The sequence below is a fragment of the Crocodylus siamensis genome, chromosome 6 (genome assembly GCF_052110815.1).
Source record: "Crocodylus siamensis isolate JL-2025a chromosome 6, ASM5211081v1, whole genome shotgun sequence".
Taxonomy (NCBI): Eukaryota; Metazoa; Chordata; order Crocodylia; family Crocodylidae; genus Crocodylus; species Crocodylus siamensis.
This window is the reverse complement of record NC_143400.1, coordinates 95610367-95635515: the sequence shown is the minus strand read 5'-3', so window position 1 is coordinate 95635515 and position 25149 is coordinate 95610367. Positions and strand designations below refer to the sequence as shown.

Below are 25149 nucleotides of genomic sequence, written 5' to 3'. Positions count from 1 at the left end.
CAGCTTCCTTGGACTCGGTGGCCTTCAGAGCCGTGCAGACCCTGCCCCTCCAGCATTTACCCTCCCACGGGTTCAGCTTGCCATCCAGGTCCTGGTCTCCATCATCATTAACCCAGGCCCTAATGCTCCGATGCACCTTCTTCGGTGAGCTGAAACGGCTGCTGAAGTCTGCAGTCTTTGGGCTTTATGCAGGAATTGGGCGGTTTTAAGGCTCATGTCTCAGGGGTCTGCAGGGTGGGGGTCCATTGGGTTTGGAGGCAGGGGGATAACCTTCCTCTCTCCCAGCGTGAGGCTCCTCTCGGTCCCGCACGCGCAACATCGAGAGCTCGTGCCAAGCGCTGCTCCCGCCGGCGCCGGCCCGGAGAAGCAACAAGTGGCCGGCGGCCCACGCCAGCGCTCAGCATCCGAGGCACGCACCGGTTACCGCGGGCGTCCCCGTGAATGTTAAACACTTGCTGATGGAGTGCAATTAAGCCTCCCTCCAACACAACGAGGCAAAACCTTTGTGTGCTGCCTCATGCTGTACTGTACAGCCTGTCCACCCCTTCTGGAGCTGGCCTCCAGCCAGGGACGCCTAATTAGAAGGGCAAGCGATGCGACAAGAGCAAACAATACGGTAAATATACATGAATCAGCTGTCGCAGCTGCGCAAACGGCCCAGCTCCCGGCAGTGGGGAACGAAGCCACGGAGCAAAGCCACCGGCTGCGCTGCATACATACACCCTGCAGGTATGCAACCGGCCCAGATATGGGCAGCCAAAAGCCCACCTCGCTCAGGTTTATGGGCACCTAAGCACGGCATATCCTGGGCGAGGCGGGGCTCGCCAGTGAAACGATCCCGGTCCTTCACCTGGGAGCAAAGAGGAAGGGCAAAATGCTGAAGAAGCAGGACGCGGAGCAGGCGTATATCTTGGGAACTCGCTGCTGCAGGAGAAGAGCAGAAGACACAGGTTGTGGCTGTGCACAATGGAGGCCTCATCCTTAACCAGCACCCCTTAGCGATACCTGACCCCTTGGGATCCTTGCTGCCCCATTTAAGACCAAGAGGTGTTACAAGCTACTGAGCACGGTCTCCACGCTGCTACAGAGGACAGAGAGCAAGTGCACGTACCTGCGTGCGCTCACGTATGGGAGTGCATGAAAGACAGGGTTTGCAGGGCTATAAGCAGGCAGGGGTGGATGAGACTGCTATCCTCCGGCTATGCCCTGAGCAGATCCCGTCTCCCTGTTAACTTCTGCCTACGCTCCCCGCTGTGGCAAGTTCTGGACAGCAGCTTGCTGGAGGGCCAGGCTGTTTTATCCTTCCTGGCTGGCCTCCCCCGGCTAGGACAGTGCAGGGGAAAAAAAAAGTCACGTTAATGCCTGGACAAAACAGTGCCCTGATAAATACTGCAACAGATTGATTTATTTAGCTGATTCCTGCTAAAGAGCACTTGGCAAATGTTTGCGATCCTCCTTCCCTTCGGTTCTGAAAAGAGCAGATGAGCCAGCTGTGCCAGGATGTGCAAACACAATACAACATCCAGTGCATCTGGTTTTCCCCTCGCCCTTTGTTTTACAGCCAGATTGGCAGAGCGAGTTCAGCCATTCCTCATTAAAGGCCCACTCACGATGCCTGGATGCACAAACACAGCAGACAAATATTTAGCCACAAAAAGCGACCTTCAGACGCCCACGCACAAGTTCAATGCAGGCCAAAGGAGCCCCCAAACCACTACCGTTCCGGGGATTATTATTGCACAATTTCTTCTTTGGACAGCACCCATTTGTCAGGTCCCAGAACTCAGGGGTTCATCCATCCCTGCCACTGCCAACTTAGCTATGGGCATATCACTTAACCCAGGTCTCCATTTCCTCAGCTGGGTTGAAACCTGCCAGGAACACAGAGGAACTGGGAGGCTTCATCAGCCCTTTAGTATGGGAGAATCAAGAGATGGAGCTTGTGGGCTTCATGTGACCCACTCCTAGAGGGATCCCTACTGGGAATGCGTGTTGCTGGCTGGAGGTAAGCCTGGATCCGGCATGGGGCTCCCTGTCTCGTGGGAGTGCGGCCGTGGGATGGACAGGGTGAAAGCAATACAAATGACCAGCCGTGCAAGGGTGGCACTGCCAATGTCCGCACTGCAGGATGACCTGCACAAGGGCATGGCACGCACCGCAGGACCACTGCCAGTTCAGGTTTTTTTGATGTCAACATATGCTGGAGTCTTAAGCTCTCAGCCCCTTTTATGCTCCCTGGTCTGTGTGCTCGAGTGCTTTTCCCACGTCCATATTGATGTGTTGCTTGTGATTACTGTTCCTTGCTGGGTCGCTGCCAGCGTTAATCCACCCAGCAATAATCGCACAGGTATGAGGAAAGGTGCACACCTGTGCCTCTTTGTCACACTTCCCTGCAAGCCAAACCAGGGGCAAAGCCAGGAGCAGGGGGAAAAAAAGGAAGCAAAAGCAGACAGAGCTGAGCATTGCACGTGACCCCAGAATCAGACCTACCGCTTTCCTCTTTTAGGCCACAGAGTAATGGGAGACAAGGGGTTAGGCGGTGATCTCACGCAATCCCCAAGTGCTGTTTGGGATGATAAGCATCAAGAAATGCCAAGAACGATGGGGTCAAAACTGCTGCCGCTGTTCTGCTAAAGTTACCCTGGTTTACACCACGGGATGGTCTGGCTCATCATACTTAGCACAGTATGTTAGCTGAGGCAGGCAGCTCCCAGGACCCGTGGGAATCACTGCACATGCTCTGGATGAAACTTTGCTCATCACGACTGCAGCCCAGCTCCCTAGATGCTGCTGCATCTGCTTGGGCCCCGAAAACCGCGGCCGGCTCTTGCATGGCTGAGTTTCTGGATGCTCTCCGCGGTTGGCTCTCATAAATTCCCAGCAGCTGGAGTCGGTGGAGGATAGGCAGCCAGACTCCAGTTGCAAGGCAGCCACTTTCATGACCTACTTGGTTTTACAGTCTCCTAAAATTAAATGGGGCAGCACGCGGCCACCGAACTCCAGGCGGACAACTCCGAACCGACCGGCAGAGAGGGCTGGTTGAACGAGCCCTGACGCCGAGCAGCAGCGTTCGTCTCTCCCCCTGCTTCCCACCCGTCTTCACAGCAACGCAGGCCGGCGCTTGAGTAATAGAAAACTTCAGTATGCTGATAACCAGCAAAGCCTGACCTGGCCTTTTCTGCCTGCTTGTGAATGAAACAGTTGCTTGCTTCTTCCCTCCCCCTCCAAAAAAAAAATACCCCAAAGAACCACCCCTTTGCACATGCACAGTGGTGTTTTTGCATGATATAAATACCAGCAGTGCAAAAATATAGAACTCGTTATTAGACCAATTAGGAAATTGCAAAAAAAAAAAAAAAAAAATTCTCTCTTTTTAAATACCAGAATGCACTCAAGCCACTCCAAGGCCATATGCACCATTGGTTGCAATAGCCTCTCGTGATCAGGAATGCTACCCAATTCCCATCTCTGACACTCTCCTAAGACTCATCTACCAATTAACCCTATGTGGCTTGATTAATTCAGTGCTCCTCCACCTTTTTCAGCATCCTCCTTTTTCAGCATCCTCCAAGAACCTTTTACTCTCCCTTCGGGCCAGCCCCCCCGGCCCTTCGCAGTTCATGAATCACAGCTCCAGACCCACAGCTGATCAATTAGCGGAGACACAATTTGGTGGTTCTTGGTTGGATCCCCTTGTTGCTACACCTCGCCTTTCACGATGGAGATGCCAGGGACTGCTCACAGAAGAGCTCTGATGATCTAAAACGTGCTACAAATCCTAAAAAAACCCCCATTTTGATCAGCAGTGTAAGAACAGGCGCTCACTTCTCCTAGCTCCCCTACGAAGATGTAAAAATACCAGCCTTTCCTAAGACCCACCACACCCATTATGAGAAACTCCACGTAGGATTTAATTCCCTACTGGTCTGGGAAATGGCAATAATACTTTGCATTTCCAGACTCTGAAAATGCCTTGCAGACAATGCAGACTCAGAACACCGCTATTACAAAATCGGAGGCAAACATCCTACTTGTTTTACTAAGGAGGCTGCAGCAAAGAAAAATTAATCCAAGTTGCCTAAAACCACAGAGCAAATTGCTGGCAAAAGTCAGGAGTAGACCTCAGACGAATCCTGCTGTCTGGTCTCATATTTGCTCATTAGCACTCTTCTAAACCTTGCTCTTCCCTATAGTAGGGGCAAACACAATGCAGTTGCAAAGCGGCACTAGGAATGAGCAGTGCCACCAACACATTCACCTTCTGCAGGTGTTTCTTCTGTCCATGACGTGCCACGCAAAGTGTGCCTGGAATTGCACAAAGCCACTTATCCCGTGGTTGTAGCCTGCATGGCTGCAGGAAGGTTGTTGACAGCGAAATGTTAACCAAACGCTTTATTTTTAGACCATAGCTCCAACTTTATAGTGTCTGGACTTGCAACTGCCCATTTCTCTACCATTAAGCTGAGCTACCACATGAGAAAATTGCTACAGTGATAATATTTCCAGGGCACACTGAGTCACTGCCCAATGTCTAAAATGGGAAATAAATAATTTCTGAGAAGCTGTCATCACAGTAGGAGGTCAAGTTTGCTGGATATGGTCTTGTGCAGGAAAACAAACTCCTCTACTTCCACACACAGCCCTCTTGCACTAACAGCCATTTTTAATTTCTCTAGCTAGCTAATAAACAAGGCCAGTCCCACAGCATCTCCTACTGAATATTAGCTCCTATTTAAAACAATTATTAAACAATACTAGCAAAACAGCAGTAACGGCATGTGGGGAAACGTGCTGGTTGGTGGGTAGGAAGTATCTACACATAGGGTGCATCTACACATGCATTTACTGCGCAGTAACTTAGTGGTTTTTAGGCCGGTGTCTACATGTGCAGATGTTAAAGCGCAGCAACACTGTGAGTGGACTGACTTGGGATTAAAGTTAGTCCACACGCGCGCGGGGTTACTGCGCAGTAAGGCGTCTACACGTGCGTTACTGTGCAGTAACTAATTGGGTGCAAAGTTGATCAAATCAAATTTACACCCAAGTCGGCATAAGTTGTCATAGTTACTGAGCAGTATGGGTGTGCACGTGTAGATGTGCATCTGTGCTACACAGTAATTTTTGGTCATTAGTTAATTAGGTTACTGCGCAGTAAAAATCAGCAGCCTGCGACTGTGGAATACCCGTCCCAATCCCACCTGTCCTGCAGTATCACGGTTTTTACTCCCTTCTACACGTGCATCCAATTTTATACATATAGGAACGGCACTTTTCCAAACCCCAAATCCCTCTCTCGATTTTGAAGCTGATCTCTCGTCCTCACTAGCAGCTGGTGGCGGTGAGGTCCGTGGGTCACATCAAAACCGTGTGCTTTGCTAGGAGTGCCAGAAAGGAGGCCCAGGGCTTGAGATAGGATAATCTCTTGTACCCAGAGGTGTGCTCCCCTCCTGATGGGGACGCCGGGAAATCTTTCCACGCCGGCGCCTGCTTTGCGACTAACAGGAGATGCCAGTCTTCAACACTGTTGGACTAAGTGGAGCGCTGGAAAGCGTTCTGCTTCGTCAGCGCAAGGTCTCACGTACAAATCCCATCTAATCTGTTGCAGATAAAGTAAATGTTCTGGACCCTTTCGCCGGCACTCGGTGAACTTTGCAGACAAATAAGAGAACTTGCCAACTTGAGGAAGGTTGCGTTGCTCAAACTCTCCCCCCCCCACCCCTTTCTTTAGATTGATACCATCTTGATAAAAAGTTACTTTTAAATGCTGCCTTCAAATGGGCATTTGTATGCATTTTCCATCTTTTAACTAATGAACAGGTGTGGGGGGGGAAGAGAGGGAAAAACAAAAAAGGTAATTTTTGCTAGTAGCCTGCTGGGATATAAATAAAAATAATAGGTACATTCACAGATTTTGAACTTTTAACAGCCGCTGCTGCAAAAAGCAATTCTAATTTATAACCATGGAGTCCTGTGAAACATATAACGAAGACATAATAAAATGGAATGTTTATCCTGTGGTTCCCATTAGACCTCTTCCGTTCGATGGTTGTAACTAATGACTTGTTTTTCCACTTTTGTATTGGAAGCCTTATTACAGGGCTGTGTGGAGCATGCCTTATTTTATTTGCCTAGCAATGCTTGCACCTCTCTCCAAAGCCTGCAATTAGATGTTTATGAAATAATATTAAAACGCTCCGCGTAAGCTCATCTGTGGTCAACTAGAAACAAAAAAGGCAAAAAAAAAAAAAAAATAAGGCAACAACAAACCAGCCCCGTTTGTATAATATTATACTGAATACAATAGACGCATGTTCACTCCAGTGCATGTGTCCTTTTGACTATCCGCTTCTATCTGACAACCCTTTTTTTGGCAACTGAACACATTGTACTTCTGAGATAATGGACTGTGGACTATAATGTTGTTTATTCAAAAGCAGGTCACACAGAAATGAGTTGCTAGTCATCTTTATCCTTCCACTTTTCTTATCTTCATGCCATGTAAATTCACGATGAGGTTTGAAAAAAAAAAAAAGTCATACACACAGTTTTAATCACGGCTTTGTATTTAATTGCCATAAGGTGACCTGATGCTCAGAGGGTGAGAAACGGGTGGGTGGGATGCTGAATTCAGGTTTGAAAACTAGCTTCAGATGTACTTATGGGTGAGCGATCTGACTGGAAAAGAGGCAACACAAGCGTGTGAACATGCATGCGTGCACACACGCGCACACACACGCTTAACCCCTCGGTGGAATTTTCCATTGTTTAAAGGAGCAGTTTTGTTTCCAAGGGAATGGCCTGAAGTTTTCTGTGAACCCAAGAGCTACTAGCAAGAAGCATCCACTGTTGGTACAGTGATTTGGGGGTGTCACTGTAAGGCTTTTGTGGGATGCGCTGGTTTAACCCTCCCAGGGAAAGGCCTGGATTCCTTTGGTTGCTCATCAAGTCCAAAGGCAAGAGAAAACAAGCAGACTTTGGGGTTAAAGTCTCCTGGATTAGGACACTGGAGATCTGGGTTGTATTCCTACCTCTACCAAATTCATGGCTTAGACTTACAACTGCAGGCAACGAGGATTGAAGGGACCTCAGGAGGTCACATCTACTCCAACCCCTGCTCCAAGCAGGACCAGCCCCAACCACATCATCCCAGCCAAGACTTTGTCAAGTTGGGTTTAGGATGGAGAGTCCACCACATCCCTAGGTAGCCTGGTCCAATGCTTTACCTGGGCAAGGTATCCAGGTTGTAGCCGTATTGGTCTAGAGGAAAAGGCAATCAGGACTTGTTGGAGAGATGATGAGCATCTCATTGTAGAGATGATGTTATTAGACCAACAAGATTCTTGCAAAAAGCATTCTTTATTTGCAAGCTTTCGGGCACCAGCGCCCTTCTTCAGGCATCAGAGAAAAGATTGTAAAAGGTCTCCTGGGTAGAAATGATAGTTCACATTTCATAGGACTTCACAGAGGAGTCAACAGATGGACAACTCCTGTTTGTGCCCAAAAGCCTACAATTAAAAGACCTTTTTTTGCAAAAATCTTCTTGGTCTAATACAAGATATCTTCTCTACCATGAGTCCTGATGACATGGGCAAGACATTTCATACTTTCCATACTCTCAGGTCTCCATCTGGGAAAGGGGATCAGCAATCCTGCCCTATCTCACGGGTTAAGTTCAGGGATGAACAAGTGGCGCTTGCTGATGGAGGACTTGATGGACTCCACCATGCAAACAAGGGGCACATCTATGCCTGATGTCTTCTTGATGAGCTGGGTGCAATGGAGATTTGGGTCAGAGCCGCTGGCTGTCCACACCACAAGAGCTACAAATGCAATGGGGCTGGGGGAGAGGCCGAAGAGTGATTAGGACAATGGAGGACAACCTTTTTTTTGGCAGGTGTGCCACAAATTACACCCTGCATCCACCGAGTGCCAGTCCCATCCTTTTCCCCTACCTAATCTGTCACTGCTTGCAGACATGGGGGACGGGAGTATGTTGAACACAGAAGGAAGCAGAGGCAGGTGTTCAGACAGAAGAGCAGCAAAACCAGATGGGCTTATAAACACCGGGTCCTTGTTCGTTCGGTCTTGGGCTGGGGCACGTGTCTGCGTATCTAAGGGCCATGCAGCTTGGTGGGAGATGGGTAGAAGGTGGTCTCCAGGGCTGAATATGCATATCTTGCCTGTGCAACCTCTGGCTCGGGGAGGTTGAGACATCTGCTCAGCTTCAGCCACCAGCTGCTCAAATAGGTGCAAGACACAAGGTCAGACAAAAGGACCCTCGTGGTCCCTTGGGGCCCTGAAGTCCACAGGACGCTCTCAGGACGTTTCCCAAGGTTTCCGCCTACTCACGTGGTACAAATCTTGCAGGATCCGTTGCCATCTTAGGCTTCCTGGTTTGAACGTAGGGCCAACCTATCGCAGGCACCACCCTTGCAGGACTTCCTTTCCTTATCCGGTGCAACCACGCATTTTTCTATACAACCTCCCCCTTTGCACAGCAGAAGCGGAGGTGACTCCATGCATGGGAATGAGCAGTCACAAAGAAGGAGGGGCACATATGCTTCAGGTGTCAGTACACTTCAGGAGTAAGCAGGAATGCAAAATGAGGAAATAATGGAAGCAAAGTGATCCCACTAATGTGCTGTTTTACTACAGCTGAGGCTCCATTTCGCTGATGGATGAAGCAATCCCAACGTATCAGTTTAAGTTGCTGCTTATTAGTTCGAGCTTAACAAAACAAGGGCTCACAATCTTTCGGGATGAAAACTGTTGACATAAATACAAGCTAGCGAGAATAACAACCGTTCATTTATCTGTGCCGGCACTAAACCGAGCAAAGGGAAATCCTTGATAACAGCAGACCGATCAGCTCACATACAAAAGACTGGTTTCCTAATTTGTTTTATGGAGCTGACTTCAGACAGCGCATTTCAGCCTGGTCTGTCTCGAGGAGCCACGTCAATCCAAGTCCCACCCCTGTTCATTTGGGTAAGGAGGCGTACGAATAGCTGTGTTGCAAGCAAGCCCTGGTTTATCTGATATTTTTCAGGCAGACAGAATATGCCGCGTCTGGAACAAAGCAGCACATCTGATTGGAAAGTTTAGCGCTCCTAAATTAATTCCTTAGACAAAAAGTCAAGGCACCATATTCATAATATCACATTATATAACTTGCGCTAGAGCCAGACAGCTAGTAGGTGAAATAATATGGGTTATAAAACAAAACACTGTTGCAAAACAATTTTACAACTTTATAATTCACTATTATTTTCATTTAAGAAAAATTGTCAGTATAATTGCAGATGCCGCGTGCCTTGCAGGGGCTCTTTGAGCTGGCAACGGGAATTTTTTTAAAGGATGCTATTTCATTTAATACACTGATTTGCTTTATCGTTATCGGGAGGTAAATCTTAACAGGAGGCGGCGCGATGTGGGGCTGTAAGTGCGTTTATTATTGGAACATTTATGCTCAGTAAATATAGCCGCAGTCCCCGGAGATTCTTCCGTATCATTAGATTTCAAAACCGTGCCGTGCCGGCGTACTCAATACAAAGCTACTGTCGACTCCTCGAACTGCAATTATAGCTTAAACGCGATACCGCCAAAGTCGCCGGGTCTTCTGTGAGCAGCCGGCGGAGAGCAGCTTCATTTGTGAGCCTGTGTTTTGAGGATCCCCCAGCAGGCATGACTCGAGGCAGGCCCAACTCTTACAGATTCGGGCTATTCCCCAAGGTAGCGCAGCACGAGCGGTTCTCATTCGCGTAACCGGGTTGCTCACGGAAGTAGGCACTCGATCCAGACCTCCAATGGGATGTGGCCCTTGCATGGTAAAGGCATTCGGTTTGGGCCTCGAGACACCTTCTACTTCGCTCAAGAGAAGAGCCACAGCCCCTCTCCCCCGTTGCAGGTCCCAGGCCCCAGATGGTTTGACAATCTAGGTCTCTAGAGTACCAAATTCGAGATTCCCTACCTTGGACAAAGCCTCCGTGCCTGTTTGTGCTCTGGTTTCACTGGTTGTAAACCGGACTGATGAAACTCACCCACCGTCATCAATGCCCTCGTATGGAAAGCAGAATCACTGAGTCCTAGGAAACGAGGGATGGGAGGGACCTCAGGGGGTCACATCCAGGCCAACCCCCTGCTCCCAGCAGGACCAGCCCCAACTCCATCGTCCCAGGCAAGGCTTTGTCTACCCGGGTCTTCAACACCTCCACGGATGGAGACTGCACCACCTCCCTGGCTAACCTGTCCCAGTGCTTCACTACCCTCCTCGTGAGAGTTTTTCCTAATATCCAACCTCAACTTCCCTTGCTGCAGCTTGAGCCCATTGCTTCTTCTGTCATCTTCCCCCACTGAGACCAGCCCAGCTCCAGCCTCTTTGCAGCCCCCCAGCAGGGAGGTGATGGCTGCTGTTCAATCCCCCTCGGTCTTCTCTTCTGCAGACTCAATCAGCCCATTTGCCTCAGCCTCTCCACACCAGTCCTGTCCCCCAGCCCACCACCATTTTCACTGGACTCTCTCCAACGTGTCCACATCCTTTCTGTAGTGGGGGCCACAGCTGGACACAGGACTCCAGATGTGGCCTCCCCAGTGCTGCAGAAGCCGGTCGCCTTCTTGGCACGAGGGCACACTGCCGGCTCCTGTCCAGCTTCTTGTCCCCTGTCCCCCCAGGTCCTTTTCTGCAGAGCTGCTGCCCAGCCCGCCCCCCCAGCCTGCCCCGGTGCAGGGGATCGCTCCCTCCTCAGTGCAGGACTTTGCACTTGTCCTTGTTGAACCGCATGAGATTTATTTTTGCCTGACCGAAACATGAAAGCTACGTCTTACTATTATCGGTTCTCTGTGTGTGAGAGAGGGCCCTTTCACCATGAGGCCAGGAGGAGAATTGCGCCCATAGCATTATTAATTGAGGACCTCACAACAATGTGATTTCACCCTTTTCCCAAACCTTGAGCCCTAGGGCTGCAAACAGGAATGGATCCTATCGACAGCGCGCAGGGGAGTGGATTCATACTGCAAACCCAACGTTACAGATGTTGAACCACAGACATCTCCCTGGTGTCGCGGCACGGATCCGTGTCAGGCCTAGAAACCGAACTCAGGAACCTGGACCTGCTTTGCCTCTATGATAGTGAAGCTGACAAGCATGCCTGCTTAACGAGGGAATCCTTAATTAGCAGATGGCACCACCAACATAATTAACTTCCACAAATGCAGAAAGGACTTTAGTTATCAAGAGTTAAACAGCACCAAGTCAGCGCCCTTAAATAACTTCCAGGCTGGCCTCATCCTGTATGAAGGCATTGTCCTCAGATTATTTTAAGAAGGAGCAAGAAAGAACATCCAGGTATTATGCTCAAAGCCTCTTGTTCCACTATTCCTCTTGCACGGCTAACCCATTGTGACAGTCTAAAGACTAAGAAACTGCAAAAGCTGTTTGAAAGCTGCAAATTTAAGTTGCTTTCTTTTTAGCTCACAAACGGATGCTGAATTCACCCGTTCCCACTCTCAGCTATCTTTCACCCGCACTCCTGTACCGGGTACAATTACTAGCCCCTGTTCTTCTCTCATTCAGCAAGGCAGTCTCAAAATATGGGCCCAACGTGACCATTTTGAAGCACTCCTTATCACTGGCTGGTTCCCACCTGCAAACAAAACTGCTCCACAAGAAGCGTGGTGGGGTAGGGGCAACATAAAGGAAGCAACACAAAGGACAGCTCAGCCTATGAGATGGGCTCTATGCAGGCTCTCAGCCGCAATACCGCTGGTGTCGGCTCTCACGGGGAACAGCCTGGTTCGTAACATCACGGTGCACCTCTGAAAATGTCTTTTTTTCTTTTCGGTGCACCTCTGAAAATGTCTTTTCACCTGGAAGGACTTCCCGAAGACTGAGACACAGGGGCTCACTCCAGACGTCACAGGTAAGCAGTACTAGTCCTACTGACGTAGGGGCAAAACAGGACACGCAAAAATTAAGCAACTTAGCCCAAACAAATTAAGCTCAGAGACCCAGAGCTTGCCCGAGGTCTCACTCCAAACCGCTCTTCTCAGCTGTAGAGCCACCGCCTGGCCGCTGCTTCTCCTCTGCCGCAGCACTTCGGTTCCCGTTTCATGCAACAAGACACGCGGCCTGGAGCTCTGCAGTCGCTCAGGCCTGTGGCAGAGTCCGCGGCTCAGTCCAGCTCTACCCAGAGCTCATCAAAACTCACGCCTCAGTCTGCCGGAAATGTTAGCACTTGCCGTCAGTCTGCATCCCAGCGCAGAAAGAAATGGTACGTTTATATCTATTTATATAGCTATCTCTACCCACCCACCTGCCCGCCTATATATCTATCTACTCGCCCATCCATCCATCTACCCACCCACCTATCTGCCCATCCATCCACCCACCCACTCATCTACCTATCCACCCACCCACCTATCTACCCATACATCCACCAACCTACTTACCTATCTGTCTACACATCTACCCATCCACCTACCTATCTATCTATCTACCCATCCATCTACCCACCCATCTATCTACCCATCTACCTATCCAGCCACCCACCTATCTATCTACCTATCCACGCACCTACCTATTTATCTATCTACCCATCTACCCACCCATCTATCTACCTCCTACTAAAAGTACTTTTAAGAAAACAATTCATTTCAGAAGGGATTCATTTGGGAATTTGGAAGTGTTACACTGGAATTTCAAATTTTCATTTCAACTTTTTAAATTTTTTTTTCGTATTTACTTCACTTGCACGTTATTTTATTTTTCGCCTTGCTTCAGAACTTACCTCTTAAAAATGAAACAACAGAATAACTCCATACTTAAAATCATTAAGAGCAGCTGTACGTTAGTACATATTCATAATCTTATATTTTGTTTTAATTAATTAGGGCTGTCCAGGATCTCTTGAGATTGTCTAGTCCTGTTAGAGGCAGGATCAGCCCCATCAAAACCACTCCTGGCAAGTGTTTGCCTAAATTGTTCTTTACCTGCCAAGGATGGAGATCTCCACAACCTCTCTAGGCAATCTACTCCAATGCATAACCACCTCCTCCCCGACACACCACTTCAAAATATTTTCCATTAAAATTTTCAACAGAATCTGTCAGATTTTGACAGAAAAAAAATCACTTTCTTCAAAACAACCTTTTCCAATAGACAATAGTTTCAATTAAATTTTTCCAGCCAGTACAAGCAGTCTGGGGTAAAAAGCCCTCCATGGAAAAGACAGCGGTAACAACGTGGGCAAGATGCTCCCTGCACTGAAGAGGATCGAGTCGTATTTTCCCTATGGCAGAAGGAGGGAACGCGGCACACCTTATTCATTTCTCATATTCAATCGCCTGAAGAAGGGCGATTGCACCTGAAAACTTGCAAAGAACATTTTTTCCCCAACTACTCAGTGGGTCTAATAAAAGATAAACACCTACCCAAGGAACCGGCCTGCCTTCATTCCTCCTAGTCGCTAGACTAGCAGCGAGCAGCAACAACACTAGTTGCAGTTAAAACCTAACTGCCAGATCTCTCTATTTTATTTCATGTGAGTGATAGCAGGCCATAAAAAATGACTGTAGCGGCACAAGCAGAGCATGTCAATCACAGGGAAGGACACGGGAGAGCAGGCGCCTCTGCAACGAAGATGTGACATCCCAACACACGTCTCCGGGGCAGATTTAAAAAGAGTCGGACAGCAGAGCGAGAAGCAACCCAGGCACCATCCAGGAGACACTTTGGGCAAGGCAAGTTTCACGAGATCATTAGGGCTGTGGATTCAGACATGCCTCGTCCAGCACTTCACCCAGACAAACTGGTCACCATCAAAGCCTCGCCGAGAGCCGTAGCTTGTTAGCTTTCCTTCGTTCACCGGTGCCGTTCTCTGTGCTTAATTCTCCTTAGGGGTTACTGAGAGCATCGCCGATGCTGACGGGCGGTCGAAAGCCACTGGCATGTTACGAGATGGCAGCTGTTTGCATCTAAAACCAGTCAGCAGGATGCTGCCGTGACCACGGATCTCATGAAGGCTGGGTATGCTTTGGCCTCCCTGCCCCGCTCCTGTGTTGCAGCAAGATCACCTAAAAGCCTACCGCTGTTTGTGACATTGCAGTGCCTCTGTCATCAGAGGATGGGAAGCTGGGTGACAGCGACCGCGAGCTGATCGCCTTCACCATCCGCCGTAAAGCTGGACAGTCAGTCAGCAACACAGAAGTCCTCGACTTCAGAAAAGCCGACTTTGACAAGCTCAGGAGGCTACTCGGTCAGGCCCTCAGGGACCGTGACCCCAGGGAGTTGGGAGTTCAAGAAGAGTGGTTGCTTCTCAAGGAAGCGATCCTCAGTGCACAAGCTAAGTCTATCCCATCTCAGAGGAAAGGCAGCAAGAAGGCACAGCAGCCCCCCTGGCTCTCCAGGGACCTAGCGGACCTCCTGCGGCTAAAAAGGAAAGCCTACAAAGGACGGAGGATGGGATTCACCTCCAAGGAGGATTACTCCGCGCTGGTCCGGTCCTGCAGGGAGCAAACCAGGAAAGCCAAGGCTGCAACTGAACTCCAACTAGCTTCAGGCATCAAGGACAACAAAAAATCCTTTTTCAGGTATGTGGGGAGCCGGAGGAAAAGCAAGGGCAATGTTGGACCCCTGCTAAACCAGATGGGGCAACTGACAACTGACGCCCAGGAAAAAGCCAACCTATTAAATAGGTACTTTGCGTCAGTCTTTCATCAGTCACACGGGACGCCCATGCCTGCTATGGGACAGGGAGGTCCGGGTGAGGGGGATCCCCTGCCCTCGTAAATGCTGACCCCGTGAAGGAACACCTTGAGAAGCTGGATACCTTCGAGTCAGCCGGCCCTGACAACCTGCACCCCAGGGCACTCAAGGAGCTGGCGAGTGTCATAGCCCAGCCCCTGGCACAACTCTTGGAAAACTCCTGGCGCTCTGGTGTAGTGCCCGAAGACTGGAAGAAGGCCAATGTGGTGCCGATCTTCAAGAAAGGGAGGAGAGCGGATCCGGCTAACTACAGGCCCATTAGATGACAGAAGAAGCAATGGGCTCAAGCTTCAGCAAGGGAAGTTGAGGGTAGATATTAGGGAAAACTTTCTTACTAGGAGGTTGGTGAAGCACTGGAACAGGCTCCCCAGAGAGGTGGTGCAGTCTTCATCCTTGGAGGTTTTGAAGACCTGGCTCGACAGAGCCCCGGCTGGGATGACGCAGCTGGGGCAGCTCCTGCTTGGAGCAGGGGGTTGGACCACATGACTCCTGAGGTCCCTCTACACCCTCATTTTTTATGACTCTATGATTCTCCTGTGATACTAAATCAGAGCTCAGATTTAACTTTGTTCTTTCAAGATGCCCCTTTGAAAGGGCAGTGATCTGAGATCTGCTGCTTTGTCAAAAGGCTTCCAAATTCTTGGACTGAAAAATCACAAGAAATGCACTACTTTTCAGGACTGTATCTGCATCCGGACTGGACCCAGAAATCACACCGTGACCTTGCTGGTGAACTAATCCGGTAACAAACCCAGGGTCCGAGCCCAGATACTGAGACTGCAATCCCAGGCACCCAAGGAGCTTGGGTTTGATGCTGCTGAAAGTTCATCCCAATTTTCCTCGCATGAAGATCCGTACTGCTGGATTCCTAGTGACAAAGAGACACGGGGTCTTCCAGGTGAAGGGACAGGAACACTGTACTGTTGTGTGAATGAGCCACATTGAAAGAGGGAAGGTGTAGCATTTCCATCCCTACATCTGCTTTGTGATTCCTGGTGTCCCCATCAGGAGCCAGCGTGCTTTGGGAAATAGTTTAAATAGTTTCTCAACAGCATGAAGACTGAGCTCTGGAAAAGCACGGAGCTGATGGGTTCAGCACGAGTTTCATGATCTGATATAGGCCCAGTGACTAGCGGGGCTGGGGGGGGACCACATGGTGCTGAGCACATCACGTCCCCCCGGCGCCGAGATGAAAGAAGCAGCCAAGACCTCAAAGGCCGATAAATGGGACACCTTTACCTTTCACAGCTGCCGAGAGACAGCATGTCTTGGTTTCTGCTACGGCCAGGACGAAAGCTTGCAACTAAAAATCCTTTGCACTGAAGCCTGCCTGCTGCCGCTTGTATTCCCTACTGCGGAGAGCTACAAAAATGACTCATTACGGTCTGGTGCTCCACGGCCTGTGGGTGGCATGGCATTACCTTGGGGGATGCTGGAGAACTGGACTATGCGCGAGTGGGCAAAAGGCGCGACGAGCAGGACCTCTCACATGGTTCCCCAGTTTAATCACATGGCTCTGCCTGGATATCCCCTCGACATATGTGGCAGATTAGAGCCGCGGAGCTATTTGGGCAGGAATGCCCTGGTGGAATGCTAAGGTTTAAATGAGGACATATGCTTCATTAGTTCATTTCCTAATTATGACTCGGGCATTAAGACTCGCAGAATCACTACAAAAGGCTAAACATTCCCACCGGTTTCAAATGCCTCCTTCTCACTTCCACAATCGGCCCAAAGAGGGAATTTGACACCAGCCTGGCCTGATCCGACTCGCTTGGCACTTCCACTTCCTAAACGCGACGCTTTGTCCTACGCAGGCTTTCGGGGCCAGTGCAGATTATTTTCTGTTCCCATACCAGTCCAGATTTGCTTTGGATCAGCGGCAACTGCATCACGATTAGTGCATGGCGCGCTGCCCGCGCCGGTCAGAGACAGGCCATGGCCCTCTGCACCTCTTCCGAGACATGCAGCAAACAAAAAGCCAATTGCAGCCCAATTCCCCTGGCCTCTTATGTGAATGAAAGAAATTCAGGTTTCTCTCCAAGCGGCCCCAGCACAGACTCCTCGGTGAGGACAGATTCGGGACAGCATCCCTTAGTTTTATGCACGTCATGTTCAAGAACATGCTCGTTTGCATAAACACTTGGAAATTATTTGATGCCTTCAGGACCTCCAGGTTAAATTTTGCAAAGATTTAAATTCCTGCTGGCCAGACCCATTTGGTTTAGAAGAATACTCAATGGGGGACATGATAAGGGTTTACAAAATACCAAAGGGTGAAGAGAAAGTCGATAAGGGATTTATGGTTTACCATCCCTCGCAATATAAAAACTAGGGGTTATAAAGCGGAACAAGCAGGTAGCAATTTAAAACCAGCCAAAGGAAGTTCTTACTTTGCATTGCGCATAATTAAAACTCGGGGCTCATTGCCACAAGATAGCTGATTGTTTAACCAGATTCACAAAGACACTGGGCAAATTCTTGGGGGGAAAGGGGCATCGGCCCCTATTGAGCATGGGATTGAGGGATCGGCCTCTAAATCACAACTTCCTGGACCTCAAATGCTGGAGGTTGCATGTGGGACAAGAACAGGGGGAAAAAATCCCTGGCCAGGACAAGTTCAGCATGCACTTTCTTCCGCTATGTGATGCGCGAGACTGGCCAAGATGGACCTAGGGTCTGCCCCAGTCCATGGCAGCTCCCATGTTCTTGCATATGATGAGATGCAAACTGGTGTCTCGTTCTTCACCCAGGGCCACACTCATTTAACTAAATAAAAACTTTCTATAAACAGACCTTGACCATGCAAAACACATCAAAATAGAGCCCGCAGGTGGCAAGAGTGTGAACAAGCCCAAACCCATCATGCCCCAAGGAAAACAGCACGAATGGCCCCTCTGATAGAAGGCAGGGTTGTAACATTTTCATCTGATTTTCCCCTGATATAAAATCCCTTTCAAAAGTCAGTTCTTCCAAAACAAGCCATCTTGCAAAGGGAAAGAAGTAAGATTCAGTCTGTTAAGATGATGCTACTTTTATGACCGATGACACAACGTTCAGGCACGCGGACTGCACGATTGCTGCTACTCTGCGAGCTCTACCCCTCTCCTGATTACCACCTGGGAACGGGCTGCCCTTCCACAGCCTCTCCTTGGCAGGGCAATGACACCTCTGGGCTGAAATAGGACGGCAAAGTGAGCCTTTCAGCAAGCTGAGGAGGAAATGCAAGGTCCAGAGGGATTTGTGAATAAGCAAAGTGGCTATTTTCCAGAAGAACCCAATATATATATATATATAACATACATAAACCCTTATCTTAAAATGTTTTGTCCCCTCCAGTCTTTCAATGCAAATAAGGCTGACAGCCTGGTACTGTTTGTGATTAGAAATGATTTGTGTTTCCATAGAGATGCTGCACCAGAGTTCGTTAAAATGGATATATGTGCGCACACACAGGACCAATGGCCAATGGAAAAGGCTTTTTATTAGATGCAAAGACCATGGCAGAGGGAGGAGAAATTTTGGGGGGAGGGAGGAGAAATTTTTTGCTTTCTCTTTCACCCTTATTGACAGCATGAAAAGGCCTGAGACATGCTGCACTGAGATGCAGCAAGATGGGCTTGGGCTATGGGGACTTGAAACCCAGGTGCCCCCAGGCCTAAGTGGGGACAAGGGGGCCGACACGTGCAAGCTGGGCTCACGGTACAGGGCGGTTTGAACACTCTTATTTTGCAAGGAGAGAGTCAAGACTCAGTCCAAGGGTTTGCTACTCCTTCCAAATACACCGCTAGGGCTAAAGCTGAAATTTGGCTTCATGGCCATGGAAAATGATTCCTTACCTTGGCTATGGCCGTGTAGGTGGTGGTGGTGGTTAGTTGTTTTTTTAATGGTTTTTCCCTGTCTTGCCAAGACCCTGCTCCTATGCTGAGATCTGCCTCGGCAGAGCCCTGTGCCCACAAGAAGCCATGCAAAAATTTAAATTCCTGCTAGCCAAAGCTTGTAAGTCCTGCTCTGTTTGAAGGCAAGAGCTGCTCTCTGCCGTGCCCCAATGCTTTGACACCTAGCCACCCATCTACCGAGGATCACCATCAAATTGTTGTTGGAGAAGATGGACAGCAACTGCCCAGCCATCTTACAGTCCCCAGCGAGGGATATCATCCCTCCCGTGGGTTGGCGCAGGGAACTTTATTCCTGCGGTCTCGGCAATAAGGATTTCTCAGCACTGCGAGGCAGGATGTCGGCCTCCAGAGTCGCTTGAAACCCATGCAACAAGCAACGTGGCTTTGTCCCCGCTTCTTGCAATCTATCTAGTGGCAAGTAGTGAGCCAAGGAGACTGACCGGTGTACAGAATAAAAGGCCAAACAGCCTCAGACCTGGCTGACGAGGGACCTGTGACACCGTACAGCGGATTAACTGCAACAGTGAGTTGTACAGTCCCAGGGTGCGGCGTGGCAGCTAGTTCAAGTGCCTTACGTCTTACAGGCGACCTGCTGTAACTGTCCCATCCGTCTGCCCTGTCCCATTTGAGGCAACCACTATACCGGTGTTATCTTTAAAGCTCTGTCAATCAGTTTAAAGTTGACAGAGGTTTAGCTTCACTCTGCCAGTATGGGAGTGGAGGGGAAAAGCAGAAATCCCGCCCCCCCCACCGCCACTTCCGAAACAGTTTGAAGTTACCCCTGTCCACTGTCACCCGCAGGGTGAACTCCGCCAAAGAGCAGTGCTTTCCTATAAACCAGACCCTTTCACCCCCTAGCAAAGGTGAGGTTTCTAAGCGCACCTATAAATTAAGATGGCAAATTCTCCTCTCCTCGGTTTTCAAGCACCCTTAGGGACCCTAGGCTCAGCTGTTTCTGTGCCTGTTACAGCCCAGCCTTGATGGGAAGCAAAGAAATGGGTTGCAATCACCTAAGTTCAAATAACGCCGCGGATAAGCCAGGCAATACGGCTTCCGACATGTTCGCCTGCACCGTACGGGCTCGTTAGAGTCATTAAGCTAATGACAGAGAGACAGCCACTCTGTTTGGGCCCTGGGCTGTGGAGCGGCTGTCTCGATGCATCTCTTACCTTTGCTTGCAAGGGTGGCGGCTGCGGTGCCAGGACTGGATCGGTGATGTAGGTCTTCTTCGTGCCAGGCGGCTGGTACATCCCCGCGGGGGTCTGGGCCATGGGGTTGGCTGCGGGATACGCCGGCTCGGGCTTCCAGGTGTTTTGCGGAGCATAGGGCGGCTCGGAGCTGTTTCTTCCCCCGTAGGCAGGGCCTGCGGCGTAGTAGGGGTCTTGGTAACGCCCCTGGGGTGCCACGTAGCCGTAGCCAAGCTCTGACAGGCGCGCGAGCTGGGGACCGTATCCGTACTCCGGGCCCCGGGGCTGGGATGGAGCGTACTGGGCTGGCCCGGGGGGGCGAGTCAGCTGCGGTCCATAGGGCTGGTTTGGACCGAGGCTGGTGTACAGACCGGGCTGAGGGCCGGAGGGCTGGAAGTGAGGGCTGGGCTGAGCCATTTTCACCTGCACGTTGAACGCCGGCCGGCTGGGAGTGGACGCAGTGGTATAAGAAGCTGGGACTGGTTGAGGCTTCAGCGTGCCCACTGGGGTGACTGGGATGGGGGACGGCTGAGCTGGGGCCTTGCTGGTGGACTTCTTGGTGGCGGTGAGAGGAGGTTGGTTTGGAATAATCATCCGCTTGTGGCCGGTGACAGGAGTGGAGCCTGGGCCGGCGGCCACAGAGGAACCGGGGGGCATCCCAGAGCCCTGTGGAGCAAACAAAGGGAGAGACCTCAGTGCCAGCAGGGAGGCATCGTCGCGAAGCGAACACGAGGGTTAACTGGAAACGGGATTTTACAGCAGCATCTGCACAGCGCCTGAAACTGCTTAGTGAGGCAGGAACGTACCCAAGACCACACATTAGAAAGCAGTTACAGCAACCTGCCCGGCTCTGACAGAACAGGGACAAAGCCGGAGCAATGCAACAGAACTGCCACGCAGGATATTTCACCTTTTCTCTGCAGTTCTTCCACTATAAAAAGCTGCCTGAAAGGGAACAAAAAAAGAAGGCATTTTTGGACAGTAATGAGGGGGGAGTCGATGAGCACTAAACGTAAAGGATCCCCCTAAAATAAGAGGGAGAAAGCAGGATGAAAGGCAGTTGTGGCATGCAGATCCCTGAACGTGTTCACAGGTTACTGCCCGCCGAGAAGGACTCGCGTTTCGACACACAGAAGGCCATACGGAGAGACAGTTTGAAAGCGGTTCCCGTGGAAGGGCTCCCAAGGCAATATAATGTTACCCGAGTTCAGGTGCCAAAGCAAAACATAAAGTGATGCCAATATACAAATATAGAGCCTGCTCTCAACTCGGCTGCTGCAAAGCCGTGGGGGATCCTGGTGAGGTTAAAACACGTCACGCCGGAGCACAAGAGCACAAACCCAGCCAACGGACCTGAAAGCTTAAAATATCAGCTCCCCGAAACCTACTGTGATCCAACACAGAGGGGACAGGAAACACAGACTCAAATCCCAGCCTCTGCCGTGGCCCTGGGCCTCAGCGGACAAATGGAGAATTAGTAAAACGATGACAAAGCCCGAGCTGAGCAACAGACAGGAAGGATTTTAGGTCTTAACAGGCTTGCATGCTGCTTTTGTTAGGACCTATTTACTTCCAGTGCCTAATGAACGCTGGGTAGGAAGGACCTCTTGGCCAATAATCCAACCCAAAAGCGTGACAAAGTGTTTTAAAAGTACATCAAAGATCATCTGTGGGTCTTCCCACCAAACCAAAGGAGGACATGTTGCAATGTTTAGGGTTTAAAAACCAGTAGGATCCTCTTCCCCTTTCATTTTTTTTCCCTCTAAAAAAGATCCACCCGCCCACTTACACATACATACATGCATCCACCCACCCACCCATACATACATGCATGCATGCATCTACCCATCCATCCACCTGCCTATCTACCTACCTACACATACATACATGCATGCATGCATGCATCCATCCATCTACCCATCCATCCATCTTTCCATCCATCCACCTGCCTAGCTCCCTACAGATACATAGATACATGCATGCATGCATGCATGCATCCATCCAAATGCAAAAAAGCAGCTTTTAAAACATTGTTCTTACTGCTCCCCTTTAAGTTAGAGTTAAAGGTTGTACACATCTTTTCTTTAAAGCCCTCATACTGGAGTGAGTATTGCCAAGACCCCTTCTTAACATCTGATGAAGTAAGCTGCTGCTTATGAAAGCTAATGCATCTCTGACATAGTCAGCCCATAAGCTGCAAATCTACCTTGTGTTCAGTACTATAATCTCAACCTAAGAGTCTCTATCCTTCTCTAACTACCCCATCTATACAGCTCTATAATCGAAGAGTTAATTTCTGCCTTTGGTGTAGACACGTGCGGTTCTCTCTGAAGATACAGGATACCAAACTGAGCTCTCTCAACCCCCAATCATAGGCTTGTTTCTAGACATTACTAATCTTGCAGGGGTTAGTGCTAGAATCAGGAAAGCAGTAGAGAGAGACTGCACCGCTCATAGACGTCTGATTCAGCTGCTCAACCTCGCATCTGCAACCCACCAATAAAAGTCAATCAGAAAGGAATAATTAAATTTCAAATTTAATCCTCGCCAAGCAGAGAAATAATGAATATTAACTAGCGCGGGCACTCACGTGAGGGAATTCCTAAGCTGTGCTACGGCATTTTCACACTTCACAGTGGTGGCAGCAGCTCTGGAGCAAACCCCCACTGGGGATAGAGAAAAAGGGAAGGAGAACACAGCACAAGCCTGGATCAAAAGACACGAGAGAGACCCTTTAACTCTTAATGTTGCAAGGAGAGACGTGAGACTCCATCCAAGGGCTTGCTATTGCTTCCAAATGCACCGCTAGGCCTACGCCCGAAATTTGGTTGCAATGCTGCAAGAGACCCTCGAACACAGCCATGGGATACCCGGGAACAGCAAGAAGGCAAAGGGACTGAGAAGAGGTGTACAGACTTAGGGACTGAAGATCAGTGGTTCCCATCCTTTCTAGTCTCAAAGCACCTCTCGTGGGACTCAAGACTCCCCTTGCTTGAATCATCAGCTTGCAAGACAAGCTGGGAAATCTGGTCGTCACACCAGATGACAAAGCTAACCTATTTAACGCCTTCTTTGCCTCCATTTTCCTGAGCAGGGACCGGGTCACCCTCCACCGGCCCCCCTCAGCCCCAGGGGAGGCGCACCCAGGCGAGGGTCAGGGCGGATCGAGTCCGGGAGCGTCTGGCGGGACTGGACGTGTTCAAATCAGGGGGTCCGGACGATCTCCATCCCCGAGTGCTGCGGGAATTGGCTGCGGTCCTTGCGGGACCCCCGGCACGGCTGTACGAGCACTCGTGGTGCTCTGGTGTGGGGCCGGAGGACTGGAAGAGGCCAACGTGGTTCCCACCTTCAAAAAGGGGAGGAAGGAGGACCCGGGAGCTACAGGCCAGTCAATCTTACCTCGATCCTGGGCAAGCTTTTTGAGAGAGTTATCCTGGTGCATGTCCACGAGGGGCCGGGGGGAGATCATGCTCAGGGGCAACCAGCACGGTTCATGAGCGGCAGGTCCTGTCAGACCAACCTGGCGGCCTCTACGACCAGGTCACCACATCCTTAGACGCAGGGGTAGCAGTGGACATCGTCTTCCTGGACTTTCGGAGGCCTTCGACACTGTCTCTCACCCCGTTCTCATTAAGAAACTGGGGGTGTGGTGTCGAACCCACACAGTCAGACGTGTCGCCAACTGGCGGGAGGGCCGCACCCAGACAGCGGTGGTGGACGGGGCATGTTCGCCCTGGAGGGACGTGGGCAGGGGGGTCCCCCGGGGCTCGGTCCTCGGGCCCGCACTGCTCAACATCTTCATCAGTGACTTGGATGAGGGGGTAAAAAGCACCTGTTCAAATTTGCTGATGACACTAAGATGTGGGGGATGTGGGCACACTAGGAGGAAGGAATAGGCTGCAATCAGCCCTAGACAGGTTACAGGGGTGGGCGGATGAGAACAGGATGGGTTTCAACACCGACAAGTGCAAGGTGCTGCACCTGGGGAGGAAGAGCCAGCACCAGACCTACAGGTTAGGGAACTCCCTTCTCGTCAGGGCAGAGGCAGAAGAGGATCTTGGAGGCATCACTGACTCCAAGATGAACATGGGCCGGCAGCGTGGGGACGCGGTCAGGAAGGCCGACCGCACCTTGTCGTGCATCCACAGATGCATCTCGAGCAGGTCCAGGGAGGTGACCCTCCCCCTCTGTGCGGCACTGGTCAGGCCGCAGCGGGAGTACTGCGTCCAGTTCTGGGCGCCGCACTTCAGGAGGGATGTGGACAGCATGGAGAGGGTCCAAAGGAGGTCACTCGCATGGTCGGGGGCAGCAGGGCAGGCCCTACGAGGAGAGGCGATGGGACCTGAACTTGTTCAGCCTCCACAAGAGAAGGCTGAGGGGGGATCTTGTGGCCTGTTATAAACTAGTCAGGGGGGACCAGCAGGCGCTGGGGGAGTCCCTGCTCCCCCGAGCACCACCAGGAGTGACCAGGAATAACGGTCACAAGCCGGCAGAGGGGAGGTTTAGGTTAGATATCAGGAGGCGACTTCACGGTCAGGGCGGCTAGGGTCTGGGACCAACTTCCAAGAGAAGTGGTGCAGGCTCCTACCCTGGGGGGCTTTAAGAGGAGATTAGATGAAGACCTTTATGGAGTCGTTTGACCCCAGTGCCCTTTCCTGCCAGGGCAGGGGGTCGGACTCCATGATCTGCTCAGGTCTCTTCTGACCCGATCAACTATGAAACTATAATTGTTGTGTTGAGCGGCACCCCGTTTGAACCTGCTACGACACCCCGGTTGAGAATCACTGGACAAGATGTATGGTGGAGGGAAATACTGGAGAGGGGTTATTGCCAGAAGCCTGCCCCCCTAACACGTGATGAGAAAGCTTGCTCGTTTATCTGAGCCACCGCACCAAGCAAGCACAGAATACATGCTGCGAGCACTAGCAACCTTCCTGTTTCCTTGCATATCCTGTCCTTGCAAATGACAGTAGTTTGTCTACTTACTGTAATGGGATGAAAGGCCCAAATGGTGGGAGAGTGTAATTGCTACCGAGAAAGCACTTCTTTGCCATGTGGGGCTGAGAGAAGATGGATAATATTTTAATGGCAATGGGCTATTAGTGGGTGGGGATGGAAAGGAAGCGTGGAAGGGGTTTAAGTCACCCATCCTGTACCCAGCTTGCGACTGAAAAGCGGGTTGCTAAAGAAGGCACCGAGGGCCTGCTCCTATAACACATGCATCTGGGGTCACTCCAAGACCTCGGCAGTTTTTGCTGTGATTGAACTGAATTGGTCGCAGGTGCCTGCAGGACAGAGACCG

The 25149-nt window shown here is 50.4% G+C and overlaps 1 protein-coding gene across 7 annotated transcripts in view; it reads right to left on the bottom strand.

Annotated features, from left to right (window-relative positions):
* Positions 1–25149, bottom strand: part of LPP (LIM domain containing preferred translocation partner in lipoma) — a 423011-nt gene that overhangs the window by 140676 nt on the left and 257186 nt on the right. For all 7 annotated transcript variants that reach the window (XM_090050830.1, XM_090050829.1, XM_090050835.1 and 4 more), the window contains one exon: positions 19830–20513. In XM_090050830.1, the coding sequence (XP_089906956.1) occupies positions 19830–20513 (684 nt within the window). The remainder of the gene's footprint in view (positions 1–19829; positions 20514–25149) is intronic.